Source organism: Strix aluco, chromosome 22 (assembly GCF_031877795.1).
Source record: "Strix aluco isolate bStrAlu1 chromosome 22, bStrAlu1.hap1, whole genome shotgun sequence".
NCBI classification, from domain to species: Eukaryota; Metazoa; Chordata; class Aves; order Strigiformes; family Strigidae; genus Strix; species Strix aluco.
In genome coordinates this window covers 1,565,260-1,589,799 of record NC_133952.1, presented here as the reverse complement: position 1 = coordinate 1,589,799, position 24,540 = coordinate 1,565,260, and the positions used below count along the sequence as shown (strand labels likewise).

The window sequence follows — 24,540 nt, the reverse complement described above, 5'->3', positions numbered from 1 at the left end:
CTCATTAAATCCTACCTTTCAACCTTCTTCCGTGACCATCTGACCTGGCCACTTGAATTAAAATAGTGCTTTCTCCGCAGTCAAAGACAGCACATCAATCATCGGGCTATTTACACTTCGCTCCTTTCTTCAAAGCGGCTCTGCCCGGGCTCTCTCTACCTTCGCTCCCGGGGGGGGGGGCGGGCAGGTCCCGCGGGGCTCGCCGGCATCGCTCCGGGGGGGGTGGTTTGGGGTTTTTTTTCCTTCCTCTCCCCTTTTTTTCGGCTGTCCGCGCGTCTCCCGGCTTCCCCCGTCCCTCGGGAGCGCTCCCGCGGGCGCTGCCTTCCACCTGAAACGCAGAAGAAAGCGGCTCCCGCCGCGTCCCCCCCCCTCCCCGCCCCGTCCCCTCCGCTCCCGCGGGAGTTCCGCGCTGCCCGGCGCGGAGTCGAGGGCTCCGGGACCCACCGTCCCTCCGCGCCGCGTCCCGAGCAGCAGCGGGGGCCGCTCCGCGCCCCGCGCAAGGCGTCCCGCCGATTCCCCCCCCACCTCCCCGGGAAGGGGAGCGGCGGCGCGGGGTTCGCGTTCTGGGTTAAAACGGGCGCAAACGCGGACAACTCAGCCGGGGGAGAAAGAGCAAAAGCTTCCCAGCGCCGGTGCGGAGCAGAGAAACGCGAGAAATGACGGCAGAGCACAAAGCGCAAATTCTGTCATTTTTAAAAGTTATGCGACCCCCCTGAGCCGGGGGGGGGCAAGGAAGGGAAAAGGGAAAAAAGGAGGAAAATAAAGACAGACACTGGTTGAAAAGTTACTGTAAATAAATATTTTTCAGATTAAAAATAAAAGCATGTCTAAAATATGTACAATTGCAAGATGACATCCGTTAACAAACTCTCTCTACAGCATTGCTATTTAGTAGTAGTAATAATAATAATATGAATAATAATAATAATATAACGATAATCACCTCTTTATAGGATGGCACCTTGATCCTTAAATATTGTCCAGTGTGTAAGGTCAGTGTGCGGAGGGTTAGGAGCGGAGAGGGCTGATTTTTCTTAAAGGGGCAGATCAGGGGAAGGCTGTGATGGTGCTGGGAGAGAGGAGGGGGGAGAGATAAGTGGTCTGAAGAAGAGGATAGGACAAAAAAAAAAAAAAAAAAACCACCCTGATGATGATGAATACATTGGAAAGTTTTTTTGGCCCTGGTGAGGGTGTCAGATTGAATGCTCTGTGCGCATGTGCGAAGGTGTCCAAACTGACAATGCTTGGGAGATGAAGATAGTGTGTAGCTGCTTCTGGGCTCAAGGAGGAGGAGAGGAATCCACAAGCCGACACGATGAGATCCAAGGCGAGGGCGAGAAAACTGCCCAAAAGTAGGTCCTTTCTCTCCCTTCTTCCGCGTCCCACCGCCCCGGCGGCCGGGCAGGCGGGCGCGGAGCCGGGCCGGGGGCTGCGCGGGGCTCCAGCCCCTCTCCCTCCCCGCGGCGGCGGCCAGCCGCGCCGCCCGCCCCGTGTGCGCGGAGAGCGGCCGTCCCGCGCTCCTCCGCGCCGCTCCGCGCCGCTCCGCGCCCGGGCGCGCTATAGCGGGGCGCCGCGGGCGAGCGGCGAGCGGCGCGGGGCCGGGGGCGAAAAGCGAAAGTTAGCTGGAAGTTGACGAAAGGGGATAGCAACTTTTTTTTTTTTTTTTTTTTTTTTTTTTTTATTGAGTCGTTCCAAGTCTTGTGAAATAATATTCCTGGCTTTTGAAATAGTGGGCGCTAGAGGTCTGCGTTTGGCATCTGCCTGCGAGAGCCGGAGAGACTTAGCGCTGGAGAGAGGGGGGGGAGAGACAGGCAGAGGCAGACAGGGGGGAAAAAGAAACCCTTCTAGTCTCGGGAACAATTATCGAGGAGAGGGAAGGAAGAGAATTTGTAGCAAAAATGGATCCGCTCTCAGTGAGGGGCTTTGGATTCGCAGGTCCAGAGGGAAGATCCTGAACGCAGCTCGGGTGTCCCAGCTGGGGGTTAAGAAGGTCTGGGGGAGGGGAGCGTGGGGGAGTGTCTTTAATTTTTAATTTTTTAAAATTTACTCGGGGGTGGAATTGCAGCTCGTAAGTCTCGCGCAGCTTTTTCCTCCGTCTTCCACCGGACCCTTTTCCCTTCTTCCTTTCGAATCGCTTTTAGACTGGATTTTCAGAGGAGAGCGCGGCTTTTGTAAGGGGAGAGCGGGGCTTTTTTTTGCCCCCGCGCCCGCGGAGTCCAGCTGTAAGCCCTCGGTCTCTCTCCCCGCCGATTAAGCGTTAGGCTCGGTGCAGCGGAGGACGCCGGTGCCCGGGCAGCCCGGCTGTACTTCTCTACTGCTATTATCCTTATTATTCTTTAGTTTCTGTTTCGCTCTGGCTCCGTGCGAAATATCTGGAGGCTGCAGAAGTTCCAGCGCAGTTTGCGCCCTGCCAGAAACTCCGACTTGTAGCGCTCGGAGGAAGATTCGGCGAGTAGCGGCTCCTGGCTCGGTTAAACCGCGTGTGTTTTCCCAGGGAGCCTCGTCGGGCGGATTTTGGGGCGCTGAGGTGGTGCGGGGCTCCCCGCAGCCCCCCGCACGCCGGTCGCCCTCCCGCGGGTGGCTGCAGAGCGGGGGGAGCCCCCCTCGAAGGGATGGGGGGGGGGACGGGCAGCCGGTGCCCCCGGCAAACTCGGCTTTGGGTTAAATACTGGGCGTAGTTTCAAGCCCCGGCTGGCGCAGGGGCAGCGGGAGCGTAAGCAGCGCGCTCGCACGTGGGCTCAAAGGTTTATTTTGTAATTCAAGTTCGTTATTCCGGAGCCTTTTCAACTCCTCAAGGTCAGCGGGCGTTCCGCGCCGCGGGGGCTGCCCCGACTCCCCGGTACAAGCCCGGGGGGGGGGGACACGGCTCCCGCAAACCCTGCCCGACAGAGCCCCGCGGCTCCCCAGCCCGCCGTCCTCCCCCCGAACCGCTTTGTTACCGCGTTTACCGGCGGCCCTGGAGAGTCCCGCCGGTGCCCGCGCACCCGCCGCCGCTCCGCGCTTTTATTTTCCAAACGACACCCCACGCAGGCAACCCCGCGGCCCAGCAATTTACCTTTCCGCGGCCACATTTTGCAAGGGGCTCCGCTAAGAGCCCGCAGCCCCCCCGGCCAGCCCCGTGCCCGGGGGCAGCCGGACCCCTCCCCGCCGCCCGGAGCGGGGGATGTTTCGCGGGGAGCGGGGTCAGCGCTGGCCGCCCATCGCTCCGCACCACGCGGGAAGTTGTCTTTCGATTCATCCCGGGATTTTTTTTTTTTTCCCAATAAACACACGTTTTAAACGCCCCCGTTCAAATAATAACTTTTTTTTTTTTTTTTAAATCATCACTTATGGTTTTAGGTTGTTAAGGAGAAGAGTCATTTTCAGAGTTCTCTTGGCTGCGAAAGCGAGGTTGAATAGAGTGGAATATTTCTCTTTTTAAAAAAAAATTCTTTTAAAATTTTCTTTATTTCCTTCTTTAATTTCTTTTTGATTTTCTTTTTGATTTTCTTTTTTCTTTCTTTTTTTTTCTCTTTTTCTTTTGCCTTTTCTAATTTTCTTTTTCAATTTTCTTTTTTATTTCCTTTTTAAAATTTTCTGTCTCCCCCCCCCTTTTTTTTTTCTTCCTTTCCCCCCTCCTCCTCTTTGTTTTTACCCCTGCAAAACACGCCGGGTTTTTGCAGACGAGTGCCCGCTGCGGGGTCCGGCCGCGTTTGAGCGCGGGTGCGAGCGGCGCCGGCTGCCCCGGCCTCTCCCCGGGAGCTCTCCTGGCCTGGCAGCGGTAAGTAAGCTCCCGCAGCCGAAGGACTGCGAGTTTTTCAGTGCCCGGAGAGATCCTAAGTGCTAGGGAGAGGAGACTTCTGTGCCTGGAAGCCGCTACTTGCCTTCAGCAGAGGAGCTGCAGCTCAGAAAGCTCCGGCCGCTGAGCGAGCGCTACCACCAAGTGAAGTGTCTGTTTGGAAGGCTGAGCTCTGATTAAAATCAGGTGTTTAATACAATACAAGGCCCAACGGTTTATGGGGTTTCAGCTGAGGATTTTTTAGGGATCACAGTTCAAAACAGTAGTCCAAAGCTAAGGTTTCAACATCCCAGGAGTATTTATTTGCAAAACAGATTAAACACGGACACGAGTGTGTGGATCTCGCTGTATTTACATCGGCGGGGGCAGCCAGAGCTTCAGTCACCGCACGAAATCCCGGCCGGCCCTGCCCCAGCACCCCTCCGCCTGCTCCAGCCTCCACAAGCCCGGGCTTGGGTTTACTAACGCCCGCCTATACAGCCCGCGGTAAAGCGGGACCCCCCGGCCGCGGAGCCGTAATATTAAAAGCCCAAGATGCTGCAGAATTTCATGTCATTGGACGATATTTTAAGCAGACGTGAGGCTCCCCTGGGAACCCGGCTCTGTTACCTGCCTTGGGGAGGGGGTGAACGGGCGTGGGGTGGGGGTCAGGGCGAAGCCCCCGGCGATTTTAACCCGGCTCGCCAGGAGAAAGGCAGGTACGGGGGGGAGGGGGGGGGGTGCGGCGGGGCTGAACCCCAGGCGGGAATTATTTTTCGCTCGCTTTAGCGCTCGCCTCGGGGGGGGTGGGAGCCTTTCGGGTGCAGCGGTTGTAAATCCAAAAGGTGAGGCTGGGGCAGGGGAGCGCAGCCCGGGCCCCGCATTTCGGGGGAGCCCCCCAAGGGGTTTCTGCGGGGGCAGGCAGGTAGGAGAAGGCCGGGCTGTGCCCCTGCCCCGGGGCGAGGGGCCTCGGCTTTTGGCGAGGAAAAAAAATCTCGGTGACAAGGGAGAAGCTTCCACAGCAGCTGCCGGTCCCTCTCCTGCCCGTGAGAAGGTTCAGAGGCGGCAAATAAACGAGTCGGGCGCTGCACGTTTTGAAGCGAATTCGTTTCCTTTCGGCACCCCCGAATGAGGTTTGCAGAGCACAGACACAATTCCAAAGCACACACGGACGGGCGGTTGTTGGCTCTCGGGATCTAAGTCAGTGTTCGTGCTGGAAAACGGTGGCCGGTATTTCCACAGTCCCCTTTGCATTTCCTTGTTAGGAATAGGACCAAGCCGAAGTTTCGAGCCTGAGTTTTCAGGCAGAGCTGTTGCATCCTCCCGGGCAGCCGGGAGTGACAGAAAAACGGTGGCGAACCCGGCCCCGACCGCCTGAGCCCGGTCCCGGTACCTGTCCCCCGGTTTAAGGCTTCGCCGTCGGAGAGGACGGGCTTCCCGCTTAACGCTATTTTTTTTTTTTTTTTAATTAAGGCTGATGAGATGGTGGAGGGAAAAGGGAGCGGGAGAGAAGCGAACGCGGAGGCTGGAGCCCGAGTACCGCTCCTCGCCGTGTTTGTGCTCGAACAGACGGTTCCAACACTGGGACACACGGAGGAGGAAAATTTATGGCGGTTTCGGGCGTTTAGGGGTTGTTTTTTGTTTTGTTTTGTTTTGGTGTTTTTTTTTTTTTTTGGTGTTTTTTTTTTACATCTCCAAGCCGGCCGCCTCCCCTGCCCCGTCTCTACCCCGATCCCCGGGGCCTGAAACGGGGTCCCGGCCCCCGCGGTCTGACAGCCGCTGGCTTGCAAACGGGCGCACAGACCCCGGGAAGCCTCCGCGGGGCTCCGCGGCTTTCCGCGGGAGGGTGCCGGCGGTGCAAGGGGCTCCCGGTGGGCCCCCCCCCCCGCCCCGGGCCGTTTCCTCGACGGCCGGGCTCCCTCCGCGCTCGCCAAACCGGCTACCGGGCGGCTAACGGATGGGGCTGCGCACCGCTGCGCGGGGGATGCGCGGAGCCCGGCCCGCGGCTGAGTGCGCGGAGCTCTGCGCGGGGCCGACGCAGGTGCGGTGGCCGCTGGCGCTGGGTCCCGGCAGCCGCGGCTGTTTCGCCCTCCCCCGCCCTGCCCCGGATCTGTTCAATTAGGCAATTAGGGATGCTGGGCAGGGAAGGGGGGGGCTGATCCGCTAATTAAGGTGATATGTAATTAGCGCTTCAACAAAAATTACCGAGGATTTAAGATGAGTTTAGTCTTAATAAAAAAAAAAAATCCAAATTCTACAAATATAATTTATCAATTCACCCGCCCTCCCCGCTTCATTTATTTGAGAAAGTGCAGAGGGAACAAGTGCGGAGTGGTTCCTTCTCCCTCGTCCTGGGAAGAGACTTGGCAAACGGGAGGAATGAACCGGTTACTTGACGTGGGAGACTGTTTGAACTTGCCCGCAGACCAGCAGGTTTAAGGTGCCAAAGTGCTGAGGCTGAAGGAGACGCAGAAATCGGGGCTTGAATTTTGGCCTGTGACAAAGTCGGTGCTGGTGGGTGTCCTGCAGCTCGCGTCCGGTGTTTGCCCACGTGTGTTTGCATCGCAGGGCCTTTGCCTGTGCATATATAAATGTAAGTTTATAAAGTGCATCACAGAACGGTGCGTTATACCAATTTCACTAAATTCCTGTGTCCTATAAAAACACCGCGCCGAGGCGAAACGTCTCTACGCAGACGCGTTCGCTGAGCTGACAGTGGATGTACAAAGGTCTTACAACGCACAGGGAAATGACAGGTACTGCGTGACCGCGAAGCAGTACGTTACGTGCAGAAATTGTGACTTGAGTTTTGAAAACTTGGGGTGACAACAAATAAAGCTGCCTTATTTTTAGACTTTGTATTGGAACTGCAGTGCGAGTTCAAGCTCAGCAATGGCAAATTAGGTCTTTAATGAGCTAAGGGGAAAAAAATTAAACCACATTTATTTCTAAAGGTTGCTATTAAAATTACCTGATGAAGACACTGAGGTCAGAAAGAGTGAAGAATTGCTCTTCAGTTCCCCACGCAGACAGACACCGTCCAGCGTTCAGTCATAATCACTGGTATAATAAGGCTTTGAAAAGGGCAGGATTCTGACCCATCAAACGGGAGAAAGCCAAGCGTACCTGAAACACACAAAATCTCCACTCGCTTCTAGGCAAAGCGCGGTGCAGGAGCTAGGATTTCACAACACAGGAGCAGTGTAATTCATCGCTGTTGCTCACTGTAATAATACCCCAGCTCCTCAGTCGGATGTGAGCGTTCCGTGACCGGGGCTAGAGCAGTGCTCCAGCCTGTGCAGGGCTTACACCTGCCCACGGGCTGCACCGTTGTGAACCCAAATACCTGAAGTGAGTGACAAGGGCATCTTCTGTCTGAGAGGGAAATGCTCTTCCGCGGCGTGGCTGCGCTCATTAATGTTTGTAAAGCACCCTGAGATTCTCAGAGGAAAGGCCCTATTGAGTGAAAAGTATTATTATTGTTATTATGGCTATGATTATTACGGCTTATATATTTTATAAAAGCTCTGTACTATTTAGTACAGTGCTTCGAAGACAGAGGCCTGAAGAAGTTTGCAAACATGACTGGGGGAAGGCTCAGGAGCCACCTTGGCGTGGGGAGCGCATTGTTGGCTCTGCGGCGTGGCTGGGGACGTGGCGGCAGTGTGGGTGACGGCGTGTCCGAGGATCCCTGTCCGCTCCTGGGGACGGGGTCAGGAAAAGAACCCACGTTTTGCAGACTTGCTTTTGCAGACTTGCTTTTGCCCTTCTTACTGTAAAATTTGCATTCTCTCTGTTTATTATGTTTGGGGTTTTGTGTTTGGTGTTGTGTTGTTTTTTTTTTTTTTTCTTCTCCCCCCCCCCCCCCCCCCCCCCAGCTGTAAACTGCTGTGTGAAATTGTTTAGTGGAAGAAAAATCTACATTTACAACCTAGGCCTTTTCTGTAGTGCAAGGCTGATGGCATTTAAGACTGTATGTGCTCTCTGTGGGCCAGGGCAAGCTCATGCTTTGTTTCCACAACTCGATGGCTCTCCCACTATTACTGGATATGTTTATTTTTTTCCACTTAGCGATTATTTAAGTGATAAACTCGCGCAATTCTGAATGCTAACTGAAAGGATCAAAATCTTAGCTGAATAATGACTTTCTCATGCCTATTTCCCAAAAGATATTTTTAATCCTGTAGGGGTAAGTAACCAGCATGTCAATAAATACATATACATACAGCGTCCGTCTGCAGTTAAGAATGAAGACATCTGAAGGATATGTGCAAACACATTTGTTTCCACTCTCTGGATAACAGCCTGTTGATATATCAGTACTCCACAGCATTCCACACCAAAATTACTGCTGTGCTTTCTGATCTTAAATATGCCCTTTTTTTTTTTTTTTCTGGAGGAATTTCAGGTCAGGGGTGTCATAGTGGAAAAGATCTATGACCTTATTATTTCTTTTATTTTCTTAATGGATTTTCATGCATCACCGCTACCTACTCACGGGCTGTTTATTTTTATTTTTATTGCAGTAGGTTGTGTGTTATGTAGCGTCCAAATCTGTAACAGAGTGTCCCTGTCCTGAAGAGTTTTTTTCCTTCTCTTCATTCAGTGAATGATGTGACCCTCTTTGCTAATAAAAATGAAATATGACTTTCATCCCTGGAATAAGTGTACTTCTTCGTGCTTCTGAATGCTCATACCCTGAATAAGCAGCTTGCTTTTTTTTTTTTTTTTTTGTTTTGGTGTTTTGTTTTGTTTTTTTGTAATTGGGAAGAAATTTCCCTGTGGTAAGAATCATGATGTGTGCTTAACATTGGTAGGTAGGGCCGGAATCTGAACTCCTTTTTCATGGAGTAAAGTGCTTCTCTGTGCAGGGGTACCAATTCGCATTTGCTCTTTCAGCAGCGCTTGGTGTGCAGGACAGTGAGAGAAATGAAAGTTTCCATTCAGAGGGTAGATGAGCTTTTGTCGTGTCCCCCCAAAGATGTGCTTCACCCAAATTTATGGCAGAAAGTTAGTAAGGCATTTTTTTTGTACGACTGAACCCACTTTTGTACTGCAAACAAGGCCACTGGTCCTCTTGGGGAGACATTTTCCAGGTGAAAATGGACTGAGACAGCCAAATTATTTCCAGTAGGCCACAGAATAATGCTTCTATCACAGCAAATCTTGGTCTCTGTTGAGCTGGCGTGGAAAGACTTCATCTTCTCTTAACCATTCGCTTTTTGTAATACCATGGACAAAACTGGGGGAGGCTGGACCACAGCTCTCCAAAAAGAAGTGACTGCACAAGCATTTGGGGTGAAGTGTCAGACCAAAATAAACTGGGTGGTGATTTATTTTTGTCTCGATAGTTTTACATCTTTCAGGTGTCTTGCTTTAAGGTAGTACTTTGATGGGGTAGGTTTTTGCTGGTCTGTTTTTTTTGGCTTACGATCTCTCTCACCACAGCTATGAGACACAATGCCCCGGCGTCAGTTATTGGGATCAATTTAGCCATCATTACTAGATAACACTGTCAGCCCATTTGAGATACATATTTGTTTAATAGTTAATGTTCTGTACGAAATATGGAGGGTGGGGAGAAGTCAAACTGTAGTGAATGCTCTGCTTATTTTATATCCACTATAACTATTTTTGTCCATGAAAATTGGCTTAATTATATCAATGGAATGTTTCTTTTTCAATTCTGTATGCAATTAGTCCATCTTGCTGGCTGCAATTTATTTTAATAAAAAAATAAACCAGTGGCGTGTTCAGTTCCTCATCCCCTGGGGACAAATGCGATTGGTGTGTTTAATTTCATTAACTACAATGCGGCCTACTGGAAAAATGTATAAAATCAGCTTTATACAGCTTAAACACTGGCATTTGAAACAAATCATTACTGCATTAGCTGTCACACTGGTAATTCTAGAATCCAAGACAAAAATATTATAGCTGTTTTTATAACCCTCTGCAAATACACTGTTAAAATAATTTGTAATCATTTTTTAAACATGCCCTGATGTTTTCAGTTAAAATATCTTATCACCACCAAAGAAGGTTGGCTATTCATTATTGCATGTATGTTTTATTGATGATTCATAGGTTGCTCCCCCTGTAGAAAATCCACGCCTGTCTGTCTGAAGCTCCCCACTTTGGAGATGGACTGTTAGCACTGAGTGAAACACACTTCCCTGGGGATTTTTTCAACCCGATTTGCTTGGACCGGGTTGCAAGCCTAGCCTGTGGTAAGGCGAGTGCAAGGGGCAGCTTTTCCTAGCAGTGCAGACTAAGAACATTATGAAACTCAGCATCATTCCAAACACCACCTCCCCCTTCCACTAGCTTTTCTTTACACGCTCCCCGGTGTGCAACATCTTCTTAAAGTAGTTCTGAACGTTTCTTTGGTCTTCCGAGAGTGGGGGGGAGAGAGGGGAGGGTGTGTGCGTCCCTCCTCTGCTACGTTCCTGAAAACAGATTTCTGTCGTGGTTCTGTGAGGTTGTAGCAAGGGCCAAATACGGCCAAGTACAGCAAAGCAGAGCCCAGCGGGACTTTCACCCAAACAGGGGGGCAGAACTTGGCACTTTATCTAGTTCACAACTGTATTTCCTCCACTTCATTAGACAAGGTATTTTTCAGATACCACGATGCAGCCACAAAACTGTTCTTCGCTGTTTTTGTTAATAGGTATGGCTCTCCCGTGTAAGTGCACACAGGACTGGGTTCAGATGCATGTATCATCAGTGAATAATGTTCAGCAGAACACACGTGCGTAATTCTCCTCTGTGAAAACTGAGGTTAAACTGACAAAATTCAGGATTTTTTTAAAATGAGAGGCCAGATCCTCAACTCATGTAAATCAGTATCAGCATCAATGAAACTAATTTTCACCAGCTGAGGACATGACCCAAGAGATTTTGTGTGTATGTGCATAAAATATACAAATATTGGTATATAGCTGCTTTATGGGGGTTCATTTTTAGCATCTGCAGATCAATATCCGATGGAGAAATGTAGATTGGTGTTTTGTTGTTTGTTTTTTTTTTTTTTTTCCTTAAGTTATGGAATGATCAATTCTATAACCTCAGCATATTTTAGAGAGATTGCTATTTTCTGAAGTGGCATGGACTTCCTTTCCAGAGAAGTAATATACAGAAGATGGGCCATATTGGACATAAGCCATCTGTTCCCTGGCACGCACTCTGCTTTTATTTTTTTTTCCCCTTCCACTGCTGTCATAAACAGTAGTTAATTTTCTTTTCCCTATCTTTAACTTTATAGCTGCGGTGTTTTGGTAGGAGTGATATCGAGTTATTGTTTTATTGGTATTACAGTGAACGAAAAAAATCGGCTTTATTTCCTACTTGATAGAAAATCACTTCAGGGGGACTAAAGAAATTAAACGCAGTTTCCCTGGTCAGGCTGAGGAAGCACCTGGGTCTGGAGGAAGGTGGAGGACCTGTGTAGCGAGGGTGGGAAGGGGAGCACGGCTGTGTTTCGGTTCTCCTGCCTTGCTCCAGAGAGCCCAGCCCGGCTCCTGGCTCCGCAGGGTGTAAGGGGAAGCTGCGGGAGGAGGGAAGAAAGAGACTTTTCCCTCACTGCTACGTAAACCTCGCAGAGCAGCTTCACCTGAGCTTTAGGCACAGCAGTAGGCTCGGGCCAGCTCTATGCCGAGAACCGGCCTCCAGCATAAGGGCTATATTTAGCACGTGCATTTATTCTCTCAGCCCGGCATTATTGTGCTTTGAGTATATGATTCGTTGGCTGTAAAGAAATATGGAAAGTTGGATGTGAAGTTTTGCTCAGAACATGGAAAAGTTGTAGAACTGTGCAGCAGTGGAACTGGGGGTGGGGTCCTGGGCTACTATTATTAAAACAAAAAAACCACCAAACTTTGAGCATTTTGAAATGGTATTACCTGATCAGAGCTTGGTCTGAGATGCAGAAAATGCACAAATTATGTTTTTTGCTCAGCTGATGAACTAACTTTACCAGCTTAAGCAAATAATTTACCCTCAGCTACTTCATCTGTAAAATGGGAGGGATATGCATACCTGCCATTGTGATTTCTGGATAAGCATCTTGTTAATGATCTTCGTGTTTGTTCCAACTCCCACTGAGGTCATTGGGACATTTTTGCTGAATTTACTGGATCAGATTTTTTTCTTTCTTTGCAAGTTTCAGATTTGGCTAACAATCTTTTATTCCATCTCAGATGCTTATAAAAAAATGCCTTTGTTTACATGTAGTCTGGCATTTTCTTTCTTTTTAGGATAGTATTTAAGTGTTTTTTATTTCACTGAGAATGGACCTTTTGGGCTCAATCATGTAAATTAATTTTTAAATGGCTGTGCTTGAAGTTCATGTAGTACAAAATTGCTTTACCATTTTTTTTTCTGTTTATAGAAAAGGACTGGTTTCATTTTATATTTTATTACAGAAATGCGAAATAAAGAACATGCACAACTTTCAAGTGATCGTATATTTTATTTTAGAATTATCACATAGGAATAAAATAAATTTAAATCCCTACATGGCACAATAGTCATATTTAAAAAGCAGTTGATACCTCATGGAGAACTTTGAAAAGCCCTCTGCTCAGAAACAGTTCTGCTCATATATCCCATATATAATGAATAAAAACCAGATCTTTGTTACTTTGGGAGTTCTTAAATTCTTCCTGCTTGAATACTCTTCAAGTATTTATCCAGATAAAGTTCAGAACAGAATTTGGTTCTTTGTCTTCTGTTCATGATAGTATCTATTAACGACTGATTTTAACAGCTGCTCGGTGCCGGCGGCTGAAGGTGAACCTTCTGGAAATCCAGGTTAACTTCATGGACGTGTCCTTAAGGAAACGCCTGAAGAGCTACTGATGCTTCCTCAGGCTTTCGGAGGCACGTGCTTCTCCAGACAAGTTCAGTGTCTGTGCAGTTAAGGCCCTTTAGGTGAAGTCTAGTGCTTCCTCAAATGGTTTGTTGCCTGGGGTTTATTATTATTTATTAAAAAAAAAAAAAAAAAAGAAAGCGTGCACCTGTGAAGCAAAATAGATATCAACCTGTTAAATATGCCCCCGAAAACTCACTTCTGGGTTTGTTGTAGCTGTTCAGGCAAGCAGGTGGATGATACAGATGTTAAAGGCCTACGTGTTTCGAAGTATGTATTTCATTTCCTCTTTAAACTTACGTATTACTTTTTAACTCCTATTTCAGATAAAACAGCATTTTTGTGTAGTTCTTCAGTTAATGTGTAGATCTCCGAGTCCTGAAAGAACACAGAGGTTTGGTGCAAATAGTCACATGCATAGCCTCTAGCCATAACCAGAAAGTTTCTTGTACGATCCAGGAGTCGATACCGTAGCTGAATATTGATTTTTTGTAATAGCACTGTCTGTTCCAGTAGATCAGGAAAAGGACCCTGCATTTAACACTTATCTATAAATCTATTTTTACCCAATGGACAGTAACTGTTTATTTTTTTTAAGTATTGTTGTTTAGCAGCTTATGAAATAAGTCTTGAGGCGTTAACCAGAGAAATGTCCTGCTGCAGAATTAATTCTATTAAGCGTCTCTTCCGTATGTCTGTGGCCGTGCTATGTGGGAGACTTGCATTATAGGGGTGAACTTTGCTTCTCAACACGACAGCCGTGGAAGAAGGGAAGAAGTCCCTGCTTGGCTTGTCTGGGGAAGCCGAGGTTCTCATGGGTCAGGAACTCAGCCCGAATCACACCTGGAGACTGAACAGAGAAATGGTCCTCCCCACCCTCCCCACCTAGAGACTTCCCCGTCATAACACCAGTACTTTAATAAATGGGGTGGGGGGAGAGGAGGAAACAAGAACCTGTGGAAGATTTCTGGAGTGTTGCTTTGGTTTGGAACCCCCCTTTCTTTCCTAATGAAAATACTGAGGGCATAACAGGGCAAATGGAGGCTCATGTCTAACTCAAGACTGGGAAATATGAATTCCCTGGTGGAACTTTGCCTCTAACCTTGTAGAGCTGATCACTGTCTGAAGGGAACCTTCGCCATAGCTGGACATTTACTGACCAAAGGCAGCATTGCAACCTCACTGCTTGGAACCTGAAACCTGCTGAAGTCCATGGTAGTCTTTCTGTTGACTTCGCTGGACTTTGGAGCAGGCCCTCAAGGCACTGAACTCTTTGGGACATCCATGCTGTTTGTGTATAATGACTTTTTCTTATATCTGAGTTGGTGTGTAATGCTCGTTAATGATTAGCTACCAAGGGTCTGGTATAAGATATACCCATTCCCAAGGATGAAATCAGCCGTGCCTTTGTCTCTACTTCTAAAGTCCTTTTTCTGATGTGACCTGCCTTTGAAAATATTGATAAACAGATGTGGGTTTTTTAACCTGTAATTTGAAGAGCTATATGCCTGATTCTTCTCAAACAGCCTAGAGGAATGTGTATTTACTGCCCCTTCAGAATCCTAGCGTGGGAGTAATCCCATTCCATAGTCCCATTTCAGTAATCGAAGACTGAACAGACAATTTTGAAGACTTCCCTGTCAATATGTATCTGTATATCTAGTTCACAGTCGCAAGCTGTAACTATGTGAGGAGTATTCTCGTTGATAATGACAGATTCTTAATATTTCTTTTTAGTTCTTTCAGTGAAATTACATCATATATGTTTGAAATGAGAAGAATCCCTGAAAACACATCTACCTGCCGATCTATCTGTCTAGAGACTAAATATTGGAAGAGTGGTCATTTAGATCAATCTTGTGCCTCCGTGCTCACATTAGAACAAAAAAAAAAAGCACTCTGGAAAAATTACCGAATTCTCCTTGCAGTGTCAGGTTCCAAGATAATGATGTGTCTGTGTGTGAAAATATTAAATTGCAATAACATGCAGAGTGAGTGGCTTTCTGAATGGGGTATTCAGTTCACAGCTTGGACTATACATAAAGCTAGTGAGTGACAGAATACAAATGGTGTCATAAAACATCAGGGGAATTCAAAGCCAGTCTCAATCTTTTTGATCTATATTCTATCTATGGAGCTCTCTCAATCTATCTATCTTTAGTTAATGAAACAGTTAAACATATTTAATTATTTATCACTGTTTAATGTCAAGAGTTATCAAAACAGATTACGTTTCCCCCACACACACTTAAAGGTATTAGAAGAACTCTAAATTGTATGTACTAAAGTCTGGGATGTTTCCTGTCCAAAGATAATGCTTTAAAACACATCTCTGCGTGTAGATGTTTTTAAATCGCAGTTGTTTGGTGAAAGCAGAGCCTTGCATTTCATTGCCTGAGAGCACGCTTTATTTCTAAAACTTTGCTTGTTTCTTACACAAACTGCTTTTATTCTGCACAACAGAAACAGGGAAATGAGAATTCGGTTTCACTTCGGATGAGAAATGAAATAGAGCGGGACAGTTCTTGGCGGGTGTAAGCTGACCCACCTCTCTGATATGGCCCAACAACAAAGAGCCAAACTGAAAAATCATTCAAAAAGTAAGTGTGCTGTGCCCACCCTCTTAGCGCCTAGAGATCAGCCCCAGCAGGGTTTACAGAGCTCCTTTAATGATCACGTCTAGAGACGAAGCATGCCACATGTTCCCGTGGCTTCCCGCTGCCTGGGTCTTCTCGCGCATGTCCGTGTGTATATAAAATGCTTTATGAAAGGTCTCTAAAGAGGCCCTTGAAGCTGACACCCCTTCTGAAATGTCAGGCGCGGATCACGCAGCTAACCTGCGGCTCTCTTGTCTCGGAGAAGGAAACTTCAGCATTGCAAACCTCCCAGGACGTTAGGCTCTTACCTTCCTCCCCTCTCCCCCCGGCAGAGGTGTTAATCGTCACCCTCTGAAGGTTGTGTTGAGCTGCTAAAAGCCGCTGTTTGTTACTGAATCTCATCTGCTAATTCTGGGCTGGAGGTAGGTGTTTGGGATCCCCCTCTGCCCTACCACCTGGGTCTTCTCTATTGGCAGCTTTGATAAGAAATCATTCTTTCTTCTCTACCTAAGCTCTCTCTTTACCAGTGGTTTTAAATTGCTTTCCACTCCTGACAGACTACCCTCGTTCAAAGAGAAATGTGGAGGAGGTTGATGGTTCTAGTAAGTATTAGGAGTCCATTACCAGAGGACTGAATCCTGTTGGGATCTCTTGGGAGACACCCCTCCTTGGCCCACCAAACAGAGTATGGCATTGTGAGCGGAAAGGGCAGGGGGATAAAGGAATCCAGCCTCGCTTTTCTCTGACAAAGAAACCTCAATACTTTTATTCAGCGGAAAATGGAATAATACTTCTGGGTTTGCTTTGAAAGCCCCAGCCACGGGCTACTTTACGCACTGCGGATGGTTTCTGTATGAGGAAGAGCTTTTTTCAAGGGGAGAGGACTTTACAGGTGAAATGAGATTAAAGGCAACTGTGCGCCAACATGTTAAACATTTTGGGGTTTACGAGAAGTATCAATGTTTCATTGCAGTCACGTGCCAGTCAGGAATAAAACCCCCACTGCACTGCTGTACAGCACCACTCGCCGCACAGATGTGTAGGAAGCAACCTGGCCCGCTGGAAATAAAAGTTTTATTATATGTCATGTTCCCTTTAAAATGCACCATGTAGTAATGTTCTTCTGGTAAAGGTAGGTTAGGGACCACTCCAGATATTACAGCACTCTTGGAAAAGAGTGGCTTTTGTATAGCTAAGTGGTGCCCCTGTATCTTTAAGGTAGCCTGCCATAAAAAAACCCTACCAGTTGCAGAAAAACACTTGAGCAATGTAATTCCCCTTGTTTTTGCGTGTCAGAAAAGGTTCCATATTGTAGGTATCACTAAGAACGCATGAGCTAAATTTGAAAGCGTTGGGGTTTTTCATGTCTTGGTTCCTGATGTCTTTAAGTCCATTTTAAATCATATCTCAGTGAGACAAAATATGCATTAAAAGTAAAAATATGCCGTTACAGCAAGGTGCAAACCTCTCTATTAATAGGAGTACGATATTGGAGTAGGCATATTGGCATCCAGCTTGAAATACTGTACTCTCTGGTGTTTCATTTCCCATTTGGAAAGGTGCTAGTACAATGGTGATTATATAGCGAGAGCTAATGAAAAGAGATGGTGGGCCAAGCTGAGCGCTGCTGTGAGCAGCAGATGCCCCCTCGCTGCGCCGTGCCCTCCCATCAGGGCTTTAGCAGGGGCAGAAGAGTCGAGAGGCAAACACAGCCCACTCCTGCTGTGGATTTACGTGCCTGGGAACGGTCTTGGATTGAATTTTGTCTACTTTCTCTTTTGTCAAGAAAGGGAAAAACTCACCGGTGCATCTGCTGGTTCATTGTATCAGCTTTTGTTATTTTCAGTACTGTAGGCCAAAAATTCACCATGCTGTTAGATTAATTAGTGTATTAGATTTTATGATTACAGCTGGTGAAGAGAAAAATTTTTAATGCAAGGTGTCAGAGCCAAAGGAAAAGATTTTAGTATCAGAAATAGACAATAAAGTTCTGCAGACAAGGTTTTCTGCCTTCAGTGTCTTGCAGGTAGTTTAACAGTGTTAAACACGAGATGTTGTAGATATTGTGGACTTGAGTTTAAAATGAGGAAACTCCATTTTCCTGTGGGATGGGAGTTGCTGGGACGATGTCTATAACGAAATACCCACACTGGATGAACTAGGAAGAATGTTTTGATGATTGCAATCTTAATTCTGGTCCTGAACTCTTCAGTAAACATGGATTTCAGAGCAAGTGGCATTATTTACAAGGGTAAAGTTATGCTTGGAGTGAAACATTTGTGTAATGGAGCCCAAGCATATGGTCCTCTGTTTTCCCACCTGCCTACTTCTCACTCTCAAGAGAGAAGGTAGACTAAAGATAAGGGAGGGAATGGAGAAAAAGGCAACGCTCTCAAAATAGCTGGTTTATGTGCACATTTTGCTCTGCATTGCGTGGACTCTTTTTTTGCCAGATCTTTCGCACTGCCCTTTCTTATCTGACTTCCAAAATCTATTGCTGGTTTATGTTTTAAACAGTGTAAAGATGTGTTGGGAAGCATTGGCCATTTTTAAATGCAACTGAAACTGTTGTGACCTTAGACCCTCCAAAACTGGGCTTGGGAGATTCAGGATTGTTTGGACTCGCTGCTAGCTGCAGTCTTAGAAGTAAATAAATAGACATCTGAAAACCAAACTTGATTTTTGAAATGCATGAGCTAGGTCACTCAGATCAAAGTAAAACCATTTTTTGTATCCTCTGGAATTGGTATTTTCATTTCTAATCCCTTAAAAATTGCAATAATTTTGGTTGTCAGACTCAAGTTTGCACACGGAAACACGTGGTAAAAGTAAGTGCTGATCTCATAGTTTGTGCTGCACTGGGCCATGGGAGGAACAACTCTGCTCACCTTCAGAAAAGTAGAAAATCAACAGAATTTTGTGTATCTGGAGGCCGGTCCTGCGGGCAGGTCTTTCTCCGGTGTAGCAGGGAGGTTATTTGTAGTCCTACAGATGTCTCAGTGGAAGAAAAATCAGACTCCATAATGTCATATTAAAAATATTGATAAATTATTGATTATTACTTAGCCCAGGCTTCAAGTGTGAGTAAGTGGTTTCCATAAATCACCGGATTCCTGCAGGACTCCAGTGAAACGGAACGTCACTGTGCGGGCAGGTTTCATTTAGGAAGTAAAAATCTGGCTGTGTTTCAGAAAGCGATGAGTGAGGCTGATGTTCAGTGCCAGCTACTAAGGCTGACACAAATGCAGATTCCAGATGCTTGTATTGTTTAGCTGCTGCTTCTCTGCCAACACAGGTGATAATTTCTAAACGGTTTTGATGTCTGACTAAAAGGTTGCTCAAAATAGGACCTTTCACTAAACATATTTGTAAGTCTTAAACACACCGCGCTGGCTCCCAGGGCAGGATTCCTCTAAGGACAGGGCAGTTGTATCGGTGACAATACCGCCTCGACGAGGGTAACGAGCTGTAAGGGCCTCCCAGTTCAGTGCTCACTACTCATTCAAGGAAAGCATCTTTATTTTAAAGGTTACTTCTGGATGAATTCTGTCTACACAATTATTGTAGGAGCTGTTTCTGGCAAAAGGAGTTCTTGTGAGTCAAGTACTGGAATTTTAGAAACAGTCTCTCAGGCTGCTGTGGAGCTGATTTGCACTATGTGATAAATAGGCAACATCTAACTGGCTTTGTAGGAGCTGGAATGACAAGAGATACCAGCATGAAAAGGCAAAACTCTTCATCCGTAAGGGAAATGAATTCTGAGAGTTATTTTGCAGTTGCAGACAAAGCCCAAATTCTAGTCCTATACCTTGACCCACACGTTGTAAAGATACATAAGAACTTAGAATTAAAATGAATGCACGGCTAAAATGAGATGAGAACTTTTCCACTTTTGTGGGAACAAATCCATCTTTTTTTTTTTAGTGTCTTACTCTTTTCTCATGTCATCCAAAATAGCCGTTAAAACTCTACTTTAATTGTAGAAATTATTAATTTTAAGGCATTATTTTATCCCTTGTTAAACATTAAAACAAACATATTTAGTTGTGAAAACTTCTATACAGAAGAGGAAGCAAATTTGTTAAAAGAAAAAATAATCCCACCATAGACATAAAATTCAGACATTTATTCCTGTTATTTCTCAGTTTCATTTCTTACTTCTCTCCTTCATTGCAAGAATGTCTGTCTGCGGTTCATGGTTTCCACACTAGGAGAGGGAAAGTGCTGTAACATCGTCCCTATGTGCTACTGATTGATTTTTATTAAAGCCCTGTCACCCAGAGTCACTTGGCTACATGCGGATTTGCTACTTACAGAAAAAAGACCCCAACAACAAAAAACCCAAACCCAAACCCCCACCACTGCAGTGAACCAAACGGATCTTCCACACTTTATCTAGAGAAAAAAGCCTTAAGGAATCAAACCCAAACTGAACGCGGAGCAGACATCCTGGGAGACAGGAGCCGCGTCGGTGGGGACCTGCAGACATGTCCCACCCGAGGATTGCCAGCTGGGATAGAAGATGCTGATAAAGTTGCCCTTGGCATGAGCTGGAGGCACCGGCCACGCGCAGCTGCCTTCCCCCGATCACCCTGTGGGTGTCACATCCACACACACCCACTCCCCCTCATTTTAGACCAACCATATTATTTTGCAGGGGCCTGGTTCACAGTTTTATGTGTTCTGGGGCTGGCTTTACTGTGAGAACACTGTGTGAGTGATTCCCAGCGCAGGTTTTTTGTAGGCCAAACAGGTTTGGATGGTTTGGAGGAATCCTTAGTCTCTGGCAGTTACCGGAAGCAACTGCCAAAGCTTTTGAAGTCTCCCCATTTACATGTGGCATGAGTTTCCCATTTGATTAAACAAATGATGCTTTGCTTAATTTGTCTATGTTGGCTATTTTTATGAAATATGCACTTAATTAAGTAAGAGAAGTACAGAAACATGTTTATTCTCAAGATTTATGCGAAAAATGAGAACCCCACTGAAATTTCCAGTAGTGAAGCAATTAAGTAATGGAATTCCACAGTATAAACATAGTATAATTCAACTATAAAACCGATGTCTAAGTAATGTTAATGAGCTGACTTGAAGCTACAAAAGCTAGAAAAGTTCACAGTTACAGATGAAAATTGAATTTGTTCTGAATTATAACTGAAATAAAGTTAGTTTGCATGAGGAGTAGTCTGCGGTCCCAGACCAAGCTCTGTCCACATGTACAATATGTCAAGCTGAACATCAGCTCAATGTCGGTGTAGCAAAACTGGTCAGGACTGTCTCTAGGTTTTGTATGTGTAGCTCTGATCCATAACAGCATTATTATACAGATTATAATTTGCTCAGCTGGTAAACGGTGTTTGCTGAGAGAGTTAAGGGAACAGGAATTCTGTGAAGAAAATAATTTTACAGTTTTACAAGGCTTCCTATAATTTACCAGTTTCAAGCAGCAAATAATTCTGGTTCTTACTGATTTCTTGTTGAAAGTTTGCACATGCAACCATCCACAAAAAACAAAGGAAAAGGAAAACTAAAAGAAAAAGAAAAAGGAAAAGGAAAAAGGAAAAGGAAAAAGAAAAAAAGAAAAAGAAAAAAGAAAAAGGAAAAGGAAAAAGGAAAAGGAAAAAGGAAAAGAAAAAGAAGAAAAATAAAAATAAAAATAAAAATAAAAATAAAAATAAAAAGAAAAAGAAAAAAAAAAAGAAAAAGAAAAAAAAAAAGAAAAAGAAAAGAAAAGGAAAAAGCACCCCCTCCAGAAAACAAAAGAAAGAAACCTTATTTCTATTTCTCTGCAGTCACAGCCCCCACATAACTTCTCCATGGTTTGGACTGACAGTTTGCAAAATTTGCAGTTGCTTGTTTAAATATTTTACACAGTAACTACTTAAATATTCTATTTGCTGAAATGTAATGCAGTGCCTGCGAGCCATAAATCAGTAACCATGTATGTAGAAAGAAGCTCAAACCAATCTGATACTTTAGCAAGGTTCCAACTCGAAAATTGACAAAATGTTTTCTGGGATTTAAAGTTGAACTCTGAATTTATACTGAAGTTTGGCAAATGTTTGAGCAAATCTTGTAGCTGGCAATTTTAATCTCCGTTCCCTGTTACTCTCCCCCCCAGCCACTGGTTTGTGATGGAGCACTTCAGTAGCACAAAGGGAGCAGGGCCTCTACAATGGCACATTTTCAGAACCTAGTTATATTTGTACAATATTCTTTTCCTTTGCCACTAATTCTGACCTGACTTTTTTCTCTTCTAAATTGTTATCTCTTTCGGCAAATTTCTTTAAAATTTTTTTCCAGAGCATTAACTAAGTGGCTTGCTGTGAGGGTGTCTGTTTATGGTGCTGAGGTGAATTCTACCAGCCATGGCTGTGCAAAGCTTAGGCTAACGTTTCTTTTAAAGCTACGTTTTTAGCCAGGTCCAGAGGGATTTCACTGCACTCGGGCCTCCTGCTACATTTTCTTTTCTTTTCTCATTCCACTTCAGAATGTTGTTTCTATCACCTTCTCAGCCTAGTAAATAGCATGCTGAAGATTTATGATGTTTAAACTTTTAATGCCATAACATATTTTATATATTTTTCACAGCATTATTCAGACGTGTTATGTTATGGTTAGTTCAAGTTCTAGTGCAACTGCTCTGAGGAACTCTTTCCTTGTGGGTAGTTCCTCTTTGCCAAATAGTATTTGCACTTGCTTCAGAGGAGGAGGAAAGGAATGTTCCATAAATGTTGCACAGGATTAAAACTGTAGATGGCCAAACCATTATGGATGGAGACTAAAAGCCTGAACCTGCAGCCTGGAGGAACTACGAACCACAGTTTTTCTTTGAGGGGCAACCTGTGCTTGCTTCTTCTAGGCTTTCCCAGTCCAGATTGAGAGCAGAATGGTTCTGTCAGAGTGGAGGGAGGATGCTGAAGACAAAGACCATGCAGGGATCCTGAGGAGAGAAGTGGGTGAGGAGTCAGTGGGTTGGTTCAGGCGGACATGGGAGTTTTCATCTTGGTGGCTTCACGTTGAACTTTTCCTCATACCTCTGGCAGCTTTGCTGACTCCCCCACACCCCCCAAGCGTTGAGCTGGGGCTTTGCTCTGCGGTAAAGGGCTCATCAAGTGTTTCATCATGAAAATACGTAGGAAAGTGCATAGGCAGAGTTGAATAAGCAGCACACAACGCTAAGAAGGGCTGTATTCCACTTGCATTTTGGGAAAAGCCCTGGTCTTTTCTCTTACATTGTCCCTGTTGAATATATGACTATTAAAAAGAAAAGAAAACAAAAAAACCCACCTAGAATTAATTAATTGTGGGGCACATCTACTTGCCCCGAGTTACTTTCACAGTGATACTAATTCTTCTGTGAAGTTTCATGAGTTTATAAAACATTAACTACTTCTAAAAAGAACAACAAACATTGTTCTCCCCTCACACAGATCCTAAAACCCAGCTACCAGATGGACCAAGGCCTGTACCCAGCAAGGGAATATTAATTTTGATGGAGAGAGACTTAGCGTTCTGGGTATTAAATTATATGCCTTGGGAAATGCAGCACAGTAGATGTGTGTTTGTACTGAGTAGTGTCTTTGTCTTTCATATATAAAAACACTAATTAAAATATAATGTAAAAAACTGAAGCATGCTGGTTACATTTTAGTATGCTGCTAAGGTAAATAAAAATGAAACAAAAGATATATATATATTGGGTCATTAAAAGTGCATTGTTAAATCACTTTATGCCACAAAATTTCCGAATTAAAAGCTGAACAGAAATACATCTGGAATTGGACACAAAAGCAGATTACTGTTACTTTATCCGGAGTTCTGGGTTTGGTCTATGGTTCATTTGCGCTGCCGGTAACCACTGTGCAGAGAAACACAAGCAAGCACAGCTCCTGGAACTGTACCTTGCAAAATTTCCTTTTTACAACATCTCCAGTGGTCCAGCATAACCCCTAGCAGTTTTACCCCAAGGCTTGGAGAGCTGAACTCCATATGTTGTCTGGTGCTTTGGATATAAGGTCCCTTTTAATATGTTCAAAACAGAAACAGCTTGGAATATTAGCTTAGCTGTACCTTACAGCTTACAGTGTGTAATGAGAAAAGTAGACGAGCTGTCAAACTTAGCAATTAAGACTGATCCTTCAGAATTTAAAATGTGGAATATCGCATGTAAAACTGAACTATTTGATGTTGTTTAATTAAAGCATGTTACCGATGGCAAACCAGCATGGGCTTACAATGGAAAATCGGCAGTAGCTTATTTCAATTTATCTTCTTTCATTTCGATCTCTCTTCTTTTATTTGGATTATCTTCTGTGTAAGCGAGCGTATGACCTCCCTTACACTTTTTGAAACCGATGCAGCGCACACATGTCACCTTTGCAGCCCTCTGTTGCCTAGAGCCAAAGCAGGTGGCTGGGATGGAGGGGGAACTGACCCCTCCAAAGCTGCCGAAGGTTCTCCACGTGTGCTGAACCCTCTCTGGGACGGAGCACGCGCCTGAAACGCCTTCAGCGTGCTTGGTGCTGAGCCCTTTGCAAGAACAAGCACCCTGCACAGGGGATCGGCTGGTCTCTAGGGGGTACTTTAGGAATTGGGCATCTTTCACGTGGAAACTTTCATGTGGAAAATTTCAACGGTTGGACTAGATGATCTTCTAGGTCCTTTCCAGCCTAGATGATTCTGTGATTCTGTGAAACTCAGAAGGAAGGTTTCTTGTGGGAGTGATGGAAACAGACTGGAGCCTGGAGCAAGGCAGAGGTGACCACGGGGTTCTGAGTATTTCTCTTCATACATTTAGGGTACCGCAGAGCAGCTGGCCAGCGCAGGATGGTCATCTTGGCAGCTTTGGAAGGCTTAATCCAAAGCCCACCAAAAACTATAAAGATCTTTCCAGTGGAGTCATCCAGCTTTGGATTTGTTCTTGTGTACGCGAATGTAATAACGCATCCTCGGTACTTGCAGTATTGGCCTCCTTATTAATAAATGTCTTTCTGGGCAGAAATCCAAGTTTGAAGGCCTAGGGTACAATAAAGGTTACAGAAGGTCACTTTATTGACACTGTATTGCTTTAATGGTATTTATTTAAGTCCCCTCCAGAATCTTCTCCTTGTCTTCCTGGCATAGAATATGGCCACCTTGGTAAAGAGAGAGGAAAAAAAAAAGATCTTTCTTTGTGCCCCTATCCCCCTGAAAAAAAAGCTTAACATCTGATTTAAGTTTACTGAAATAACAACAGATGTTTATCTTGTATTGTATGGCACATGGCACTACATCTCATAAACCCCCTCCTGGAGCTTAAAGCAGAGTTTCTGGTC

The 24,540-nt window shown here is 45.5% G+C and overlaps 1 protein-coding gene across 2 annotated transcripts in view; it reads left to right on the top strand.

The window, feature by feature from the left end:
- Positions 1-285: 285 nt before the first annotated feature.
- PRDM16 (PR/SET domain 16) overlaps positions 286-24,540 on the top strand; it is a 342,713-nt gene continuing 318,458 nt past the window's right edge. For both annotated transcript variants that reach the window (XM_074848082.1, XM_074848081.1), the window contains exon 1: positions 286-1,352. In XM_074848082.1, the coding sequence (XP_074704183.1) occupies positions 1,316-1,352 (37 nt within the window). In that variant the 5' untranslated portion in view covers positions 286-1,315. The remainder of the gene's footprint in view (positions 1,353-24,540) is intronic.